General features: G+C 45.5%; 1 protein-coding gene and 1 long non-coding RNA gene across 4 annotated transcripts in view; one reads left to right on the top strand and one right to left on the bottom strand.

The window, feature by feature from the left end:
• The window catches only part of parp4 (poly (ADP-ribose) polymerase family, member 4), an 82,670-nt gene extending 72,719 nt beyond the window's left edge, over positions 1-9,951 (bottom strand). For all 3 annotated transcript variants that reach the window (XM_061791529.1, XM_061791530.1, XM_061791528.1), the window contains exons 1-3: positions 9,896-9,951; positions 9,020-9,147; positions 3,050-3,275 (exon numbers count right to left, since the gene is read on the bottom strand). In XM_061791529.1, the coding sequence (XP_061647513.1) occupies positions 3,050-3,275; positions 9,020-9,147; positions 9,896-9,923 (382 nt within the window). In that variant the 5' untranslated portion in view covers positions 9,924-9,951. The remainder of the gene's footprint in view (positions 1-3,049; positions 3,276-9,019; positions 9,148-9,895) is intronic.
• A 9,603-nt stretch (positions 9,952-19,554) lies between these two features.
• Positions 19,555-20,600, top strand: LOC133486430 (uncharacterized). The gene is made up of 3 exons (XR_009791028.1): positions 19,555-19,672; positions 19,747-20,022; positions 20,103-20,600. It is a non-coding gene; the product is annotated as an uncharacterized LOC133486430 (long non-coding RNA).
• Positions 20,601-21,338: the final 738 nt, after the last annotated feature.

The raw sequence follows: 21,338 nt of genomic DNA on the forward strand, positions 1-21,338 counted from the left end.
CAATTAATGCATGCTTTTGGGATGTGGGAGGAAACCGGAGTGCCCGGAGAAAACCCACGCAGGCACGGGGAGAACATGCAAACTCCACACAGGCGGGGCCGGGGATTGAACCCGGGTCCTCAGAACTGTGAGGCTGACGCTCTAACCAGTCGGCCTCCGTGTCTCATATTCATCTTTTGTTCTGAAATCCAAATGTCTTCAATATACAACAAAAACAAAGGAATTGCCCTTGCCGTTCCAATACTTTTGGAGGGGACTGTATGTTAAACAATGATATGATACTACTCATGTTGTCCATTTCTTACCGGGAGTTTACCCTTATGTGTCGTGTACAGAGCAACATTTGCTGCCGCATGTCTCAGTTTAAATACTGAAATAATTTGGTCGTGTTACTTGCTTTGGTTTCAACATTTTCTAAACATACTTTGCAGCACACTGTTTGTTGCTCATTGCCTGACCCTGCACACCCGCACCAATTCCAAATGACTGACGAAACCATGCCTCTTTAGTAAAGTAGCTCCTTTTAGTTCACCGCCATGGCGTTAGTGTAAACAGTGCACATCAGCAGGCTACAGGAGGAGGACCTTTTTTAAATCGTGACCCAAAAAAATTTGATATATTGAATGAAACGATGAATCGCCCCACCCTACGCCAAACAAACATAAATGTGACAGATTAAAGTATTCATCCATCCATCCATTTTCCATACCACTTATCCTCACCTGGGTCGCAGGCATGCTGGAGCCTATCCCACCTATTTCTGGGCAAGAGGCGAAGTACACCGTGGACTGGTCGCCAGCCAATCGCAGGGCACATTTAAATCAGAATCAGAATCATCTTTATTTGCCAAGTATGTCCAAAAAAACACAAGGAATTTGTCTCCGGTAGTTGGAGCCACTCTAGTACGACAACAGACAGTCAATTGACAGAGAACACTTTTGAGACATAAAGACATTGACAAAAAAAACAGTCACTGAGCAGTAAAGGGCTGCTAGTTATCTGGTAATGCCGGTACATTATTATTTATTTTTTTTGACAATTGTGCAAACAGATGCAGAGTCCTCTAGCCGGTGTCCGGTGCAATGACCATTGTGCAAAGGGCGCCGAGACTTCAAGGAGTGTATGAGGTTTAAAGTGACGAGTAGTGCGATAATCTGGGACAATGTTGATTGTGCAAATGTTGCACAATCCTCAGTCAGTGTGCTACTCTGGCATGAGTGGCCAGTATTGGTCAACAACAGATATGCAAATAGTGCAGCGTGGCGAGACAACTACAGTGAGTGTCATCATCCGCAGACCTGTTCGCTCGGTAGGCAAACTGCAGGGGGTCAAGCAGGGGACCTGTGACGCTCTTGAGGTGGTCCAGCACGAGACGTTCAAAGGACTTCATAACCACAGATGTCAAGGCGACAGGCCTGTAGTCATTTAGACCCGAGATTGCAGGTTTCTTGGAGACTGGAATGATGGTGGAGCGTTTGAAACAGGATGGTGCTTCGCACAGTTCCAGAGATCTATTGTGAAAGTGTCCTTTTCAAAGCTGCAGTAGAAGGTATTCAAGTCGTTGTCTACTGTGCTATTGTTCTCAGCTTGGGGGGATCGTCGCTTGTAATTAGCGATTGTAATGCGCTAAACTGTTTATCCAACTTTGCTGCATAGGTCCTCTTTGCAATGTTAATTTCTTTAGTCAGCTGGTTTCGAGCTCGATTATACAGGGCCCTGTCCCCGCTCTGATATGCGTCCTCCTTAGCTTGGCGAACCACGGCTTGTTGTTGTTGAATGTGCGAAATGACTTTGTTGGTACACACACATCTTCACAGAAACTGATACAGGATGTAAGTGTCCGTATATTCATCCAGGCTGCCAGCTGAATTTTCAAATTCAGTCTGTGCAGTCTAAACAGCTTTGAAGTTCCATCTTTGCTTCATTGGTCCACTTTTTCACTGTTTTCACTGTAGGCTTCTCGCATTTAAGTTCTTGCCTGTACGTCGGTATTAAGTGAATTAAGCAGTGATCAGACGAGCCCAGGGTGGCACGAGGTATAGCACGGTATGCGTTTTTTAGCGTATTATAGCAGTGGTCTAAAATGTTATTTTCCCTGGTAGGACAGTCGATATGCTGCTTGGATTTAGGGAGTTTGTGGTTGAGTTTAGCTTTGTTAAAGTCCACGAGGTTAATGATGGGTGAGTCGGGGTGTTTTTTTTCAATTTTGTTGACTTGTTCGGCGAGCGTTAGCAGTTCGGCGTTCGTGTTAGCTTGAGGCGGAATGTACGCGCCAGCCAGAATGAATGATGCGAACTCACGAGGCGAGTAGAATGGCTTACAGTTCAAAAACAGCGACTCCAAATGCGGGCTGCAGTGTGTGCTGAGCTCCGTGACGTCCGCACACCATTTTTCGTTGATATAGAAGCATATCCCGCCGCCTTTTGTTTTCCCCAATGATTCCATGTCGCGGTCTGCCCAGTGAAGATGGAAGCCGGGAAGCATGACGGCGCCATCGGGTATTTCGCAAAGTCAGGTCTCCGTAAAGCAAATGGCGGTGGAATGTCCGAAGTATTTACTTCAATTTGAAGGATGGCTGGATATGGTTTGTAACACATTTTTCACCTTATACTGCTGAAGTCTGACGTCGAGGCTCCTCCTACAGGTCAAGAGGCACCAAATACATATCAGCTGAGTGGCTATTGACATACTTTTGGAGACCATCAGATAAAAACTGCACAGTAAGAAGCTCTCAAAAAAACATGTTGTGAATATACATTATTTTGTGTTGAATTACATATTTTCGTAGAAGCAGAGGAGTTGATCTTTTCAAGCCAAAAATTATTTTGTTACATATTGACAAAAAGAATTGCAGATCTGGAAAGCCCTCGTCAACACGTTTGATTTGAGGTATGACTCAATCTAGTTTGCTGCAACAAAATGTTTTATTTGCTTTTATTTTGCTTTGTTTTACTGTGCTGTCTACAGCCAGGTCGGCATTGCAAGTGAAAATCTGCTCTCAATTGCCATGGATGGATGGATGGATGGACAGTTGCGAAATAAATGTTACCTTGATCTTTGAATGGCCTTGGCTTAGTTGAAGAGAGAGGAAGCATGTGAGAGAACGCGTCGAAGGAGGGCACGTCCAGCTTGTAGTCCTCTACAGGTTGTAGGACACCTCTCTGCAGACAGCTGTGCACATAATCCAGCCCCATTACTGGCGTTTGGAACCTGTGGATGCTGCGCAGCCTGTTGGAGCTGAGGTGTGACACGTTGCTGACCACGACGAAGGAGCACTGCAAATGAAGCAAACAGTTGAGTGTTCGGTATGGTGCTTTACCCATTCAAAATAATGTGTTACTCCGGATTAGCTGGGTGATGTCAGCCATTTTTCGGAGTGGAAATGATTGCCGTAGTTATTTTGTGTACAGTAATCCCCCACTTAGTGGCGGTTCACAAATTCTCCTATTTGCATTCTTTTGGAAACTATCCGTTAATCGCTGAAAACAGACCTGTTTGGAGTTTTTCTAAGGTTCCTATAATGCTCGAAGATGCCACAAGTTGGCGCCAAACCAGTCTAAACAGGAAATTGACCCAAGGAATGTGAAAGCAATACATCTCGATTGAGAGACAAGCACTGCATGTCGGGGAAGCCTGGGTTGATACTAAAAGTTTACTGTCTCTACGCCACAAATCATCTGGAGGCCATTTACTTTTAAGAGTAATATTGTAAAAATAAGTGTGAATTTATATAAAATTGTTTTGGGATTAGGTGTCACGGTCGAAGACTGGTTGGCACATCTGTCTCACAGTTCTGAGGTCCTGAGTTCAAATCCAGCCTCCCAGTGTAGAGTTTGCATGTTCTCACCATACCTGTGTGTCTTTTCTCCAGGTACTCCGGTTTCCTCCCACATTTCAAAAACATGCATGGTAGGTTACCTGAAGACTCTAAATTGTCTGTAGGTATGGATGTGAGTTTGAATGGTTGTTTGTTTATACTGTATGTGCCGTGTGATTGGCTGACAACCAGTTCAGTATGTAGACCGCCTCTCGCCCGGTCGGCTGAGATACAATAAGCGCCAGCACACCCGCGACTCTAGTGAGGATAAGCGGTTCGTAAACTGGATGGATGGATGTTTGGGGATTAAAGTTAGGCTATTAATAAAGGCTTCTGTAAAAAAAAAATAACAATAATAAATAATAAAATAAAAAATTGTGAGGTAACTGGGGGTGTCAAGAAATGTTTACAATATTAAATGTGATATACTGTACTTTTGTTTTTATAATTAGTTCCTCAAAATAAGAAATTATATATCATACACATAATTGCCACAATACAGTGGTGCCTTGAGATACAAGTTTAATTTGTTCCTGGACCACGCTTGTAACTCAAACCACTAATCTTTCACTAATCTTTTCCCTACTGAATGAATGGAAATCCCATTAATCCGTTCCAGCCTCCGCCGGCCAAAAATGTGTAATGTGTTTTTAAATGAGAGAATTAGCCTTCTATATAATACTTTATAAAACATACAGTAATGACATTATTAAATACAATTACAAAAAATAAACAGCTTGTGTCACACTTTCTCCTTCAATTGCGCTGCTCATTCTGGTGTGTGTATTTGGCCACCTGGAGCAATATAAGGCAGACAGATGGATATACAGCGATGTCTCAACTCCCCTCAGCTCATCAGAACAGCACTATTAGTCATTCTTCACAAATGATTAAGAATATATGCTCGTCAGTATTTTTATATGGTCTGTCTACATGTGATAATAATAATAATAATAATAATAATAATAATAGATGGGACTTATATAGAGCTTTTCCTGATACCCAAAGTCGCTTTACACAAAAAAAAAATACCAGGGGTGTTCGAGCAACGTTTGTGTTCAGATAGCCATTGCTTTAAGGGTAACAACAGCGCCACATAGATGCTAATTATTAGCCAATGTCTTCGTGGAGTTTTCCATTGTGTAGCGGAGCCCATGTGCTTGCTTTAAATACACATGTAATTCTCTTTCTTTGATGTTTAGTTTGACAGTAACCATCAGCTGAGAGTGGCAATAAACAGCTTGAAGCCTCAAAGTAAAAAAATTTGCCAATAAATGGCTCCGGGTCGGGTCGCGGGGGCAGTAGCTTCAGCAGGGACGCCCAGACTACCCTCTCCCCAGCCACTTCATCCAGCTCTTCCGGGGGGATCCCGAGGCGTTCCCAGGCCAGCCGAAGGATGTAGTCTCTCCAGCGTGTCCTGGGTCGTCCCCGGGGTCTCCTCCCGGTGGGACATGCCCGGAACACCTCACCAGGGAGTCGTCCGGGAGGCATCCGAATCAGATGCCCCAGCCACCTCATCTGGCTCCTCTCAATGCGGAGGAGCAGCGGCTCTACTCTGAGATCCTCCCGGATGACCGAGCTTCTCACCCTATCTCTAAGGGAGAGCCCGGACACCCTGCGGAGGAAACTCATTTCGGCCGCTTGTATCCGGGATCTTGTTCTTTCAGTCACGACCCACAGCTCATGACCATAGGTGAGGGTAGGAACGAAGATCGACCGGTAAATTGAGAGCTTCGCCTTTCGGCTTAGCTCTTTCTATACCACAACGGACCGATACAAAGTCCGCATCACTGCAGACGCTGCACCGATCCGCCTGTCGATCTCCCGTTCCATTCTTCCCTCACTCGTGAACAAGACCCCAAGATACTTGAATTCCTCCACTTGGGGCAGGATCTCATCCCCGACCTGGAGATGGCATTCCACCCTTTTCCGACTGAGGACCATGGTCTCAGATTTGGAGGTGCTGATTCTCATCCCAGCCGCTTCACACTCGGCTGCGAACTGCTCCAATGAGAGTTGGAGGTCACGGCTTGATGAAGCCAACAGAACCACATCATCTGCAAAAAGCAGAGATGCAATACTGAGGCCACCAAAGCGGACCCCCTCTACGCCTCGGCTGCGCCTAGAAATTCTGTCCATAAAAGTTATGAACAGAATCGGCGACAAAGGGCAGCCTTGGCGGAGTCCAACCCTCACCGGGAACGAGTCCGACTTACTGCCGGATATGCGGACCAAACTCTGACTCCGGTCGTACAGGGACCGAACAGCCCGTATCAGGGGGTTCGGTACCCCATACTCCCGAAGCACTCTCCACAGGACTCCCCGAGGGACACGGTCGAACGCCTTCTCCAAGTCCACAAAACACATGTAGACTGGTTGGGCGAACTCCCATGCACCTTCGAGGACCCTGCCGAGGGTGTAGAGCTGGTCCACTGTTCCACGGCCAGGACGAAAACCACACTGCTCCTCCTGAATCTGAGATTCGACTTCCCGACGGACCCTCCTCTCCAGCACCCCTGAATAGACCTTACCAGGGAGGCTGAGCAGTGTGATCCCCCTGTAGTTGGAACACACCCTCCGGTCCCCCTTCTTAAAAAGGGGGACCACCACCCCAGTCTGCCAATCCAGAGGCACTGTCCCCGATGTCCACGCGATGTTGCAGAGGCGTGTCAACCAGGACAGCCCCACAACATCCAGAGCCTTTAGGAACTCCGGGCGAATCTCATCCACCCCCGGGGCCCTGCCACCAAGGAGCTTTTTAACTACCTCGGTGACCTCAAACCCAGAGATAGGAGAGCCCGCCTCAGAGAACCCACACTCTGCTTCCCCATGGGAAAGCGTGTCGGTGGAATTGAGGAGGTCTTCGAAGTATTCTCCCCACCGACTCACAACGTCCCGAGTCGAGGTCAGCAGCGCCCCATCCCCACTATACACAGTGTTGGTGGTCCACTGCTTTCCTCTCCTGAGACGTCGGATGGTGGACCAGAATTTCCTCGAAGCCGTCCGGAAGTCTTTCTCCATGGCCTCACCGAACTCCTCCCATGCCCGGGTTTTTGCTTCAGCGACCACCAGAGCTGCATTCCGCTTGGCCAGCCGGTACCCATCAGCTGCCTCAGGAGTCCCACAGGCCAAAAAGGCCCGATAGGACGCCTTCTTCAGCTTGACGGCATCCCTCACCGTTGGTGTCCACCAACGGGTTCGGGGATTGCCGCCACGACAGGCACCGACCACCTTACGGCCACAGCTCCGGTCGGCCGCCTCAGCAATGGAGTCGCGGAACATGGTCCACTCGGACTCGATGTCCCCCGCATCCCCTGGAACATGAGCAAAGTTATGTCGGAGGTGGGAGTTGAAACTCCTTCTGACAGGGGATTCTGCCAGACGTTCCCAGCAGACCCTCACAATACGTTTGGGCCTGCCACGTCAGACCGGCATCTTCCCCCACCACCGGAGCCAACTCACCACCAGGTGGTGATCAGTTGACAGCTCCGCCCCTCTCTTCACCCGAGTGTCCAAGACATGCGGCCGCAAGTCCGATGACACGACCACAAAGTCGATCATCGAACTGCGACCTAGGGTGTCCTGGTGCCAAGTGCACATGTGGACACCCTTATGCTTGAACATGGTGTTCGTTATGGACAATCCGTGACGAGCACAGAAGTCCAATAACAGAACACCGCTCGGGTTCTGATCGGGGGGGCCGTTCCTCCCAATCGCGCCCTTCCAGGTCTCACTGTCATTGCCCACGTGAGCATTGAAGTCCCCCAACAGAACAATGGAGTCCCCAGCGGGAACGCTCTCCAGCACCCCCTCCAAGGACTCCAAAAAGGGTGGGTACTCTGAACTGCTGTTTGGTGCATAGGCACAAACAACAGTCAGGACCCATCCCCCCACCCGAAGGCGGAGGGAGGCTACCCTCTCGTCCACCGGGGTGAACCCCAACGTACAGGCGCCGAGCCGGGGGGCAATAAGTATACCCACACCTGCTCGGCGCCTCTCACCATGGGCAACTCCAGAGTGGAAGAGAGTCCAACCCCTCTCGAGAATACTGGTACCAGAGCCCAAGCTGTGTGTGGAGGCGAGTCCGACTATATCGAGTCGGAACTTCTCGACCTCACACACCAGCTCGGGCTCCTTCCCTGCCAGAGAGGTGACATTCCACGTCCCTAGAGCCAGCTTCTGTAGCCGGGTATCGGATCGCCAAGGTCCCCGCCTTCGGCCACCGCCCAGCTCACACTGCACCCGACCCCTATGGCCCCTCCCACAGGTGGTGAGCCCATGGGAAGGGGTGTACCCTGCCTCTCACCCAAATTCAGGTGGGATAAGTTCCAGCTCACCCACAATTCTAATGAAGGCAAATGGATGGATGTAAATATAAGATACAGATATAATGTAATGAGTCACTGTCGATTTTGTGATTCACTTGCCTGGCAGCGTGTCTGCAGTACCCACTCAGTGAAGGCGTGAATATGAGTGTGAATGGTTGTCCGTCTCTATATGTGCCCTGTTATTGACTGACGACCAGACCAGGGTGTGGGCTGTCTTTCCCCGAAGTCAGCTCAGATAGGCTCCAACTATCCCTGAGCATATGGCGTATAGGAAATGGATGGCTAGAATGGTGTGTGTTGTGGTAAAGATACACAAAGTCTACCACATCATGCGGCAGTCTCTGAGGTAATGGTAAAGGTAATTACAGCCGGACAACAAATAGGGAGAAAATATGGCAAATAAACTCATCCTATCGTCATCGCAGTCATTCTAAAATTCCGTAGTGTGTGTCTCTCTGACTTTGAATGTTTTCCCGTCACCTTTTTTTGTGGCGCAAGGTGGCGGAGCACTCTGCCCCAATTTGCCAAGGAAACAGCACAATGAGGCGTAATAGTGACAGTTTTCTTATTAGTCTTCCAGTACAAATAATTTAGACCCCTGCATTTTTTTCTAACATCCTTTGGCTGCACAAAACATGTACAGGAAAACAACATTATCTTAATGATGTTGTAACTCTTCCTCGTTAACTAGTTCATTAGTGAGGAGTTATAATGAAACACACTGAATATTTGCTGTGTGTGTGGTTGATAAAATTCTTGAGAAATTGAAAACTTACAAAAAGAGAGAGTGTTGTATTGTAATGTGGTTATCGTGTAAAAAAACAAAACAGAAAGCCTGTGCAAACAAACGCACAACAGTCAGAGGTAGTCTTACTTGTTTAGTGACCACGAAACAAAGGTTGCCTCCATTTTCCGTCACAGACAACTTCAGACTCTTCCTCTCCTTCAACGGCAAGTTTTTCAGGTCCAAAAGCACAGAGCAATTGTCGAACACAGCCATATCTATAGAAAGATGACACTCCAAAGTAAATATGACCACTTGCATTTTTATCAATGCAATAATATTAAATTAGGGGGCCACGCAGGATATTATTATAACATGCTGGTTTTGCAAAATATTACAGTTAATCTATTCGAATAAACCAAAAACAGGAACGATTTTTTTAAAGTGTTTAATAATTCAACTAGAAATAAACAGCACCGCAGACTCAAATTAATATTATTTCCCCATATTTGCTAAGAGAGACTAAACATAACAACACATGGGCATATATCTGCATTTCTTTTGCATCATCAAGCAAGAACAAATTCACCACATTTACCAGACATTTGCCCACAAACTAGTAGGTTAATACACAAAAAAATTATATTGGAACACAAACACACTGCGCTGAAAAACTAAAGTACAGTACAAGTAACATGAGGAACTCTTGTTTGATAGTTCTGACGTTACGACGCCATAACACAGTGCGAACAATCTTGACTTGCATGTCAGCAATTTAATGTAATACAATGCAACTTATAATTGACATACATGTAATATAAACAGATAAACAGAATAATAATAATCCTCCATACGAATACATCAGAACTATTTCACAAATAAAATGACATATACACCGGAAGCGATTAAACACGTAGGCCTTCTGTAAATAGGAAAATTGCATTGAATCTAATTTAAATATACAAAATGGCCGTGATTAGACGATTTAACGAAGTAAATTTTGAGCTTTGAAACTTTACAACAGACCTGTCATATCGGTTTCTGACGCTGACATAAACCGAAACCAAGAAGCTCAATAAAACTATGACAGCTTCCGGTGTGGTTTCAAAACAAAAGCGTGGTTTCAAATTAAAACGAATTATCACGACCATGAAGTGGATTTTAAGCAGAGTAACGCGCTACATTTACTCCGTTACATTTACTCAATAACATTTTCGAGGCACTGTACTTGTCAGAGTAATTTAAATGCACCGTACGTTTTACTTTTACTTGAGTATTTATGTGAAGAAGGATCGATATTTTTACTCTCGTTACAATGGTCGACATCCCGTTCGCCATATATTATTTTTTTATTTTATTTGATGTTCATGCTCTGATATACTAAAAAAAAAAAAATCAGCAGTTACTGACAAGTTACTCTTTATTTGAGTAGTTTTTTTCATTTAGTGCTTTCTTACTCTTACTATTAAGATTACTACTTACTACTATTTTTTACTTTTACTTGAGTCATAGTATTCTGAAGTAACAGTACTCTTACTTGAGTACAATATTTGGCTACTCTACCCACCTCTGATTCTAAGTCATTCAACACAGCACGCCTCACTCTCGCTAAAATATTTTTTTTCTTCCCCTCCTCCATAATATGATCATACAGGCCGGCACGGTAGAGACTGGTTAGCACATCTGCCTCACAGTCCTGGGGACCGGGGTTCAAATCCCGGCCCCGCCTGTGTGGAGTTTGCATGTTCTCCCCGTGCCTGGGTGGGTTTTCTCCGGGAACTCCGTTTTCCTCCCACAGCCCAAAGAAACATGTAGTAGGTTGATTGAAGACTCTAAATTCCCCGTAGGTGTGAATGTGAGTGTGAATGGTTGTTTGTTTCTATGTGCTCTGTGATTGGCTGGCGACCGGTGCAGGGTGTACCCTGCCTTCCGCCCGAAGATAGCTGGGATAGGCTCCGGCAGCCCACGACCCTATTGAGGATAAGTGGTAAAGAAAATGGATGGATGGATGGATGATCATACAGGGCGGCACTCTGGGCGACTGTTTAGCACATCTGCCTCACAGTTCTGAGGACCTGGGTTCAAATCCGGCCTCTAATCTGTGGAGTTTCTCCCCATGCCTGTGTGGGTTTTCTCCGGGTATTCCAGTTTCCTTCCACATCCCCAAAACATGTATGGTAACTTATTTGAAGACTCTAAATTGGCCGTAGGTGTGAATGTGAATGTGAGTGTGAATGGTTGTTTGTTTATATGTGCTCTGCGATTGGTTGGCGGTCAGTTCATTGTGTACCCCACCTCTTGCTCAAAGGGATTGGCTCTTGCACGCCTGCAACCCAAATGAGAATGAGTTGTACGGAAGATGAATGAATGAATGAATGATCATACAGTCTGCAGTGGTCCGTTTATTTCAGCACAAGTGAATCAGTAAACTAATAATGTATTTCTTTCATAAAATACTTTTCATTAATTATTTTATTGCTAGAAGTCCGTTTTTAGTCTTTTTTTTTCGTGATCAAAACCAAGGACAAGGTTTGGTCAGTGTTTAGCTTAACTGCGCACACTGAGCAGTGTGACGTGAATTTGGAAATTTGAGAGACTTGCTATCCATCCATCCATTTTCCGAACCGCTTATTCTCACCAGGGTCGCGGGTGTGCTGGAGCCTATCCCAGCTGACTCTGGGCGAGAGGCGGGGTACACCCTGAACTGGTCGCCAGCCAATCGCAGGGCATGTATAAACAAAGAACCATTCACACACACATTCACACCTAGAGTCTTCAATTAACGTACCATGCATGTTTTTGGGATGTGGGAGGAAACTGAAGTACACGGAGAAAACCCACACAGACATGGGGAGAACATGCAAACTCCACACAGGCGAGACCGGATTTGAACCCGGGTTCTCAGAACTGTGAGGCAGATGTGCTAGCCAGTTTACTACAATGCCTCCAGAGACTTGCTAATCGGAGACTAATTGTATGTGGCATATCTAATAGATCGTCTTACCGTGAAATCACACACCTCTGGAATTGGCCATGGCTCCCAAGTTGCAGGTCCATGCGTTCTTTTGTTCCTGTGCCAGTGTTAGTATAGATATACAGTATTTGATAGCCAATGTCAAAAAATGGTGAATGACTATGCTGTGTTGTTGCAAAAGTCTAATCCAAAGTCTCATAAAATTCTCATCTCACCATTGACCGGTACCAATTTGGAATCGCGAAAAGCGAAGACTGCATATTTGTCAAAGAAAAGATGGAGATTGTGGCTTTCACGAATCAGCAGAGTTGATTTCATTGGAGCCAATTAACCAGTCCCTACATCCGTGTTTGTTCTGAACACTTCGTTGAAGGTTAACTTTATAACGCTTAAAAACATTAGAAAACGCATGTTACATAATTGTACATACAACACATTTTAGTTCCCTTAAGTAAGATTGATCAAATCTAAATAATGTTGTTAGATATTGGTTGATTATTGCTGTGGTATCATACTGAATGTTAGGTATGTCACAATATCACAATATCGCTGCATTAAAAGTGCCTCGATAGCAACGTGGTCTTGTCTTGGTCACTTCGCCAGGCTACAACAGCGCTCCATTTCCTTATTACAATATATATGCACCCAGTTGGACACTTAACCCGTGTGACCATGTGAGTACATCACAAGAAATACACTGATGATTGGCTGACTGGCCCACATGATCGAAATACTGCTTTTGGACGCAGAAGTAATCCAGACAAAAAACTACTTTGCTGAATGTAACTGGGCTACGTAAGGGGTGACCGTTAATTGCCCGATAATAAAAAAAAAAAAAAAAAAGACAACGTATGTGAATTGCAGGACATGTTGATCAAAGACACTTCAATTCCACCTCGGGGCCCCGAGTTCCACCTGGGGCTATGGTGTCGCCCCTACGCTTCACAATCAGTCGGGCAAGAGACGCCCTAAGTGCCGGTCTCCATCCCGCCAAGCACAGACCCATGGGCTTGACGATCCCCATCTGACCGGGATCGGTTTCCAGTCGACGAGACGATATTATAACACTTTTTAGTGGTGTAGTGAGTGTTGTCTAAAGTAGAAGGTCATGGGTGAAAGAACATCACACGGAGAGGGAATAGCTCCACTCCCCATTATACTTATCACAACATATCCCTCTGCCAACGCCTTTCCATTACTATAATCCCAAAAATGAAATTATAAAATAGGTCCACTCCATACAAATAGAAATCAATGCATAAATAAGTCCTCTTACATACTCGCCTCTCTTCAAATGAAATATCCACATTTCAAATTAAAACATTCAGGGTGTACCCCGCCTCCCGCCGAAAGATAGCTGAGATAGGCTCCAGCAGCCCGCGGCCCTAGTGAGGATAAGCGGTCAAGAAAATATGGATGGATGGATGGATATAAAGATAGTCAGATGACTCAAACTCCTGGCATGGACAATCCCAAACAGTACAACAAACACAGGAGCTGTTTCTTTTTACACTTTTGCAGGGTCGGTATTTTGATTATTCATATGCACGCGCACATCGTGTTCATCAGCATGGATGCGTGGTACCAAAGGGAGCCCTGAAACATACTATGCATCGAATTGCGTGCGCATCTGTAGTCTGTGTGCAAGTCAGAGAGGTCTGCAGACACGCTATGCGGAAACTATGGAAGAGGCTTAACACATTTCAGGAGCAGAAACCATGATGGATGACATCATAGTGCGGGAGTCCAAAACATGATGTACGACTGAGACAGATGCTCAACCTGACGCTTCAAGTAGACTTAAAGTTAAACAAATAAAAGTGGCTGTTTGTTATAAAGTCATTAGCATTTGTGGGAGATGTCATATCTGAGGCTTAGTCTGGATGGTATGGTTACTTACCTTGTATAATTTTTACCACAACTGGAAATAAAGTCAGTGCCACCCAGATGTCTATTAGAAGAAAAAAAAATGGTCATGGTCACATGAACAAGAGGATTGCTTTAAAAATCTGAAGAGAATACTCACCAAGGAGCCTGTGCTGAAGTTCAATGACACAGAAAAGAGCTCCCGACATCAGCTTACGCATCACAATATGGACAAGTGGCAGTATTGCTACAGCTGCATGACATGGAAACCTGTTGTCTATGCGTCCAGAGCATCAACATTAGCTGGGACACTATATACTCAAATTGAGAAAGAGCTCCTAGCCAGCACCTACGGATGTGAAAGATCCAATCAGAATGTAGAAGTATATGGTAAAGCAGTTGAGGTGGAAATGGATCAAAAGCCCCTGGTGTCAATCATGTCTGAGCCACTTAACGGGGATACAATGCATGATGATAGGTCTGCAAAAATATGATGCAACTATGATCTACACACCAGGTAAATACATGTTTGCTGCAGACACACGTTCTCGCGCAGTTGATGAAAATGAAAGCGCAGACGAAAACAAAAAATGCTGAAATACAGGTTTATGTGGACATGATAGTCGATAGTGTCAATGTCATCCCTCCCTGTCTCTGAAAAGAGAAGAAACAAGATCGGAAAAGAGAAAGACATACATGACCATGAGAACACACACAGAGACATACAGCAATACTGGATGTGTAGAACAGAACTGACAGTTGTGGACAGCATCATATTGAAAGGGAACAAGCTTTTTAATACTCCCTGCAATAAGCAAGGAAATGTTAGAAAACTAGACTAAACTAAAAAAATAATAATAATAAAAGGACAACTACGAGAATAAAAATGTCAATGGAGGACACGCAAAGTCAACTCTTGGCCACGAATGAACACAGACATCATTCATACTACAACTTCTTGTGAAATATGTTTTCTGAAGACTGTATTTGCAAGACACGGAGTCCAAAATGAACTGTTTTTAGATAATAGATGACATTTTTCAAGCTTCAAGTTGAAGAATTTGTGATAAAGTGGAGTTTCTGCCACAACCAGTCAAGCCCAAACTTCCCCAGGTCAAATGGACTTGCAGAAAGCTCAGTTAATATCATGAAAGGACTAATAAAAAAGGCTCACAAAGGAAAAGAGGTTTTCAGACAACTTTATTGATCTGCAGGAGCGCACCGCTGCCTATTGGTGCCTCACCAGGTCAGATGTTGATTGGATGTCGTATCGGAACTAACATGTTCGTACATAAAGACCTGATAAAACCAACGGGGGGACAGAGTTCGCCTTCTGGGCTACTCAACTGGAAAGGGGACTGGTTCAGCTGGAATTCACACCCAGACCTCGCATCATCAAGACAGATCGTGAAACAGCTTTGAGGAGAAACTATGTGGACATCCATCTACTAATCGACAGCTCACAAAATGCCACAGTCACCAGAGGTGACTAACACCAGAACAGGTAGCAATGACTGCCAGATTTCCCCAAAAAGAACTGACCTTGGTAAAACTGTACCCACTTCACCAGCCATAAAAAAAGACCGAACAGGATAGTTCAGCCACCTGAGAAACTCACAAAAAACATGCTGAAGGAGTGTTGAATCTGGGGAATTGGAAAAGGCCAAAAAAAAAGGGGGGGGGGAGCAGTAAACAAGTGATTGTATGTTACTCCTTCAAGGCAGTATTAATTAAGTTTGGTTTTGAATTTTTTCCATCCCTCCATCCATTTTCTTTACCACTTATCCTCACTAGGGTCGCTGGCGTGCTGTAGCCTATCCTAGCTATCTTCGGGCGAGAGGTGGGCTACACCCTGAACTGGTCACAGCTAATCGCAGGGCACATATAAACAAACAACCATTCACACACACATTCACACCTATGGGCAATTTAGAGTCTTCAATTAACCTACCATGCATGTTTTGGAGATGTGGGAAGAAACCGTAGTACCCGGGGAAAACCCATGCAGGCAAGGGAAGAACATGCAAACTCCACACAGGGGAAACCGGATTTTAACCCCGGTCCTCAGAACTGTGAGGATGTGCACCGTGCCACCGGAATATAAATCGATACATTGATATAATGAATGAATCGTGACACCACTAATATATGCGTGTATACACACACACACACACTTATTTATACGTTTTTTAATTGTGTATATTTTCCTTGCTCACGTTGTTGTGCTCCATTGTTTAAATAAAATTTTGTGTGGCTGTGCTTTGGGGTTCAATATTTTGAGTACACAAACGCAACAAATGCAATCTGTACAATGTGAAACTGTCCATAAAAGGTTATTTCAATGTCGGTTGAGTGTGTAGTACTTTAACTTTAGTGACAATGTGTGCCAGGCCGGCTGAATAACCACATCTGGCGATGACACACTGAAAGCCACCCAAACCACAGTTGAAACATGGGCCGCAGAAAAAAAATACACTTCATTTATAACATTGATATTGTTGTGATAGTAAGAGGCACGATTGTCCATCAGATTCGAATTCAGTGTTCATTTATACCCTAATGGTATTACAAATACAATTACAAATTTTGGAAATTCGATTTTTATTTTAGAGGCTCCACCCATCTGAAGTAGCTCTGTATAGCCACTTTTGTCATTTTATTGGAGCTTAGCTAGCTACAGTTCTCTTGTGGGTAGCTTCAATGTAGTTAAGCAACATTTAATGTAGAATAGCTTGTACCTTAGCTCACTACATTTTCCAAGTAGCCTGCCCAACACTGCCTGTAACGGACCAGTGGACCAATCGAGGGTGTATGCATCCTCTCACTCCATCTCACCCATGACCCTGAACAGGATAAGTGGTGGAATATGGATTGATACTCTGGGTCTATTGTTTCCCTGACCTTGGTCTACATGAGGTGAAAATGCAAAACATTTAAATATTATTTTTGCTCCCATTGGGTGTCAGGGTGTCAGATGTGACTGTCATGCTGACAACCCACAAGAATGTCCTTCCATCATCTTTACGGCAGTAAACCGACACATGCTGAGAACCATTAAGAACAGGTGCCAGATTTCACAGTGCTGCTCCATTTAAATCTATTTTTGTTCAACAAATTGACATGTATTCTGGCGTTTCTGTTTTTTGATGCCATTTTGGAGTGCATGAGATCAAAAGTGTAATGGCGGTCGACCATAATAAATATTCAAATGTTGGAGATGGTGTGTGGCTTCAAAAATTTAGTAAAGGCGAAATGGTATTGTATTGTATCATAATGACAGTGAATTGTCACGACATAGATCATTTTACAATTCAGACTATGTGAGTTCCTGGATGCACATGTCTGGAAACAATGAGTCCCAGCCCTGGAACAATGAGTCCCTGCAACTTATCATCACAAAGTACAGTTACAGTAATGGTCCGCTATATGACGGTTGTTACGTCGCAGTCCTGCTATATTTCAGATTTTTATTTCTATTTGTACATTTGTAAAGGTTTTTTTGTGTGTTATCCATTGCTCTTGTTCTCTCTCGATATATTATTTTTCAGCCCGTAATTATAGCAATTTTTTAGGGTGATACATTTTCCCCAAAACTATCACATCAAAGTATCGTTGATGTCCATCCATCCATCCATCCATTTTCTTCCGTTTATCCGAGGTTGGGTCGTGGGGGCAGTAGCTTTAGCAGGGAAGCCCGGACTTCCCTTTCCCCAGCCACTTCATTCAGCTCTTCTGGGGGGATCCCGAGGTGTTCCCAGGCCACCCTGGAGACATAGTCTTTCCAGGGCGTCCTGGGTCATCCCTGGGGTCTCCTCACGGTGGGACATCCCCAGAACACCTCACCAGGGAGGCGTCCAGGAGGCATCCTAATCAGATGCCCGAGCCACCTCATCTGGCTCCTCTCAATGTGGAGGAGCACCGGCTCTACTCTGAGCCCCTCGCAGATGACCGAGCTTCTCACCCAATCTCTCAGGGAGAGCCCAGTTACCCTGCGGAGGAAACTCATTTCAGCCGCTTGTATCCAGAATCTTGTTCTTTCGGTCACGACCAACAGCTTTTGACCATAGTGAGGGTAGGAACGTAGATTGACCAGTAAATTGAGAGCTTCGCCTTTCAGCTTAGCTCCTTCTTCACCACAACGGACCGATACAAAGTCTGCATCACTGCAGACGCACCGATCCGCCTATCAATCTCCCGTTCCATTCTTCCCTCACTCCTGAACAAGACCCCAAGATACTTGAACTCCTACACTCCTCATCACTGACCTGGAGAGGGGACTCCACCCTTTTCCGACTGAGGACCATGGTCTCAGATTTGGAGGTGCTAATTTTCATCCCAGCCGCTTCACATTCGGCTCCGAACCGTTCCAGTGAGAGTTGGAGCTCATGGCTTGATGAAACCAAGAGAACCACATCATCTGCAAAAAGCGATGCAATACTCAGGCCACCAAACCAGACATCCCCCCCCCCCCCCCCCCCCCCACTCCTCGGCTGCGCCTAGAAATTCTGTCAATGAAAGTTATGAACAGAATCGGTGACAAAGGGAAGCCTTGGCGGGGACCAACCCTCACCGGAAACAAATCCGACTTACTGACAGCAATGCGGACCATTGGAAGGCGGCAGACCTGTGATGAAATCAATGGCCAGGTGAGACTAGGGGCGCCCAGGAACGGGAAGGGGCTTAAGGACACCCATAGGTTGACAATGGGAGGCCTTTCCCCGGAAGCAGACTGAACAGGAGGCGACAAAATCCTTAACATCCTCAGCCATTTTAGGCCACCAAAAACGCTGCGGAAGGAACTGGAGCGTTCGGTTAACCCAGGATGACAAGCTAACTTGGAGGAGTGTCCCCACTGGAGGACCTGGGAGCGAACAAGCTCTGGGATGAAGAGCCGGTTTCTGGGACCCGAACCAGGATCAGGTTATTGTTCTTGTGCCTGCAGAACTGCCGGGTCGATATCCCACACTGCCGCTCCGATGAAGCAAGAAGATTGGAGGATGGCTTCTGTGTTCTGCTCCTCCTATGGGGAATCATGCATGTGGGGGAGAGCGTCTGGTTTGATGTTAAGGGTGCCTGGGCAATAGGAGACAGAGAAGCTAAACTGTCCAAGGAAAAGGGCCCAACGAGACTGACGGGAGTTAAGGCATTTATCTGACTGCAAAAAAGTAAGTTTTTTTCTTATGATCGGTGAGTACCAGGAACAGAACCTCAGCTCCCTCCAGCCTATGTCTCCACTACTGAGGTGTAGCCACCACGTCCAACAGCTCTCTGTTGCCGACATCATAGTTCTTCTTTGCCGGGGATAATTTTCTGGAGAAGACAGCATAGGGGTGTACCTTTGGGCCTTTGAACTTCTCTGCGAGAGGACAGCTCCTACACCTGAGTTAGAGGCATCCACCTCAAGCACAAACTGGAGAGATGGGTCGCTGCAACCTTGCTCTGTAGTCTCTGATGAGTCACTGGTTGAAGTTTGCAAAGCCCAAAAATTGCTGGAGTCTCATGTGGTGTGTACTTGCCATTTAGCCACTGCCTTGATTTTAACTGGGTCTGGTCTGAGCTGTCCTTGAGCAAGAATGTAGCCTAAAAAGATAAGGGATGGAACACTGAATTCACATTTTTCGGCCTTTCGACGAGGTACTGAAAATGTCCGAAGAGGTTTTTGAAAGCAGTCTTCCATTCGTCCCCCTCTCTGATGCCCACCAAATGATAAGCATTTTGTAAATTGAGTTTTGTAAAAATGGTTGTGTCATGATCCATGCTCTGCAGTTCCTCTTTTGGGGCTTGGGTCGTGCCGTGAGCCTTGTCGCTCCCTCTCCCCCCTGTCTCCCAAGCAATTAGCATCACCTGTTCAGCACACCTGTCTTCAAGCAGCACGGATTACTGCCTGCATTTAAAGCCTGTCAAGTTCTCCAGCATCGCCTGATGCTTGTTTGTGACTCACCGGCCGACTCTCGTACTCCCAGGTTTTGTGATGCGATAGTAATTATCCTATGACCCGCATCTGTACTCACCCGATTGTGTTCTTCCCTGTCTCCAGTGTTCCGTCCGTGCCTACCCCGTCTCGCTGACCGCTCCAGCCACGCCGCCAAGCTGACCCACCTGCTTACGTTCCCGCATCCTGCTCAGTTCTCGTCGTCGACGGTCTTCCACCTCGCCTTGGACATTACCCTGAGCCAACCTACAATAAACTATTCTAAATCTACTCCCTTGGCCTCAGTCTGCTCTTGGGTCCAATCCAATTCACATCCTACTACGCTCCGTTACAGGTTGCTTGGTTGAGAGGTACAAAAGTGGGGTCAATGAGTGAAAGCGGGTATTTATTTTTGATTGTTATATTCTTCAATGTCTTAAAATCAATGCATGGTCTGAGAGTCTTGTCTTTCTTTGTCACAGAAAAGAACCCTGCCCCCAGAGGAGAGGAGGAGGGTCCGATGAGTCTGGCCGCCAATGAGTCACTGATGTACTTTTCCATGGCCGCCCTCTCCGGACGTGAAAGATTGTACTGTTGGATGGCAGGGGGGCTCCGGAAAGCAAGTCAATGGCAGTCATAAGGTCAGTGTGAAGGAAGCGAAAGGGCCCGTGTCTTGCTATAAACCTCACCAAATCTTCATATTCTGGTAAATGAGCTTTTCTCTGACTGAATCTCTCATCCTCGCTAATTTAAATATGAAAAACACCTTGCGTCTAATTGGTCCATATCATGGCATCTGATAGCTAGAGGTCACATTCTTCGATGCCTAGTTCAGCAATCTTCAAATGTTACATTAGCTAGTGTTTGCTGCCTGCTGAAAATAAAGTTAACATGCCCACTTAGAGAAACATGATAGATTCAGGCCAATAGAGGCGAATGGGAGTCTAACAAATAACCTCATCTTTTAATGTCCGATTTTCATTGTCAGCTGTAATGTTATTTTAAGAAATAAAAAATGTAAATCTGTCTTTTGATTGGATGTCTTTATGTTCTGCTTCAAATGTATTTGTTCTGTAGACTGTTAATTTAAAACGGTCATATAAGTGCCGTATTTGATCGCATTATTTATCACACAGAACACAAATACAATCTGGGAGGAAACCGGAGTGCCCGGAGAAAACCCACGCAGGCACGGGGAGAACATGCAAACTCCACACAGGCGGGGCCAGGATTGAACCCCGGTCCTCAGAATTGTGAGGCTGATGCTCTAACCAGTCGTACACCGTGCCGCCTTAAGTTTAATGTATTATTAAATAAAAAAAGCTTTAATAATCTAATTAGAGGGGAATCATATGTATGTGTACGTAAAAACATTTATTATTAAGGTATATTAAATGTGTACTTGTTTTCATGTGCTTGACTGACTCAAACATTTGCCGTTAGCTCGAAGCTGCTAGTGAAAGCTATCCCCGCGAGGACGTCAGGACTCATGAGTACGTTCACTGCGTAGTACGTTATTCCTTGCGCAAACGAATCACTCATCGTGCTAGTACATCGCTCCAAATTAAGTTCAACGAACGAATCACTCGTGTCTAACGGATCACGAACGATAAGTTCAACGAACGAATCACTCTTCAGTACACCAGTTCACTGAACGAATCACTCAATACACTTAAGTCCCTGACTGCTTGACGCTGGCCGTTGACGCTGGTCATTCG

This window comes from Phyllopteryx taeniolatus, chromosome 12, assembly GCF_024500385.1.
Source record: "Phyllopteryx taeniolatus isolate TA_2022b chromosome 12, UOR_Ptae_1.2, whole genome shotgun sequence".
Lineage (NCBI taxonomy): Eukaryota > Metazoa > Chordata > Actinopteri > Syngnathiformes > Syngnathidae > Phyllopteryx > Phyllopteryx taeniolatus.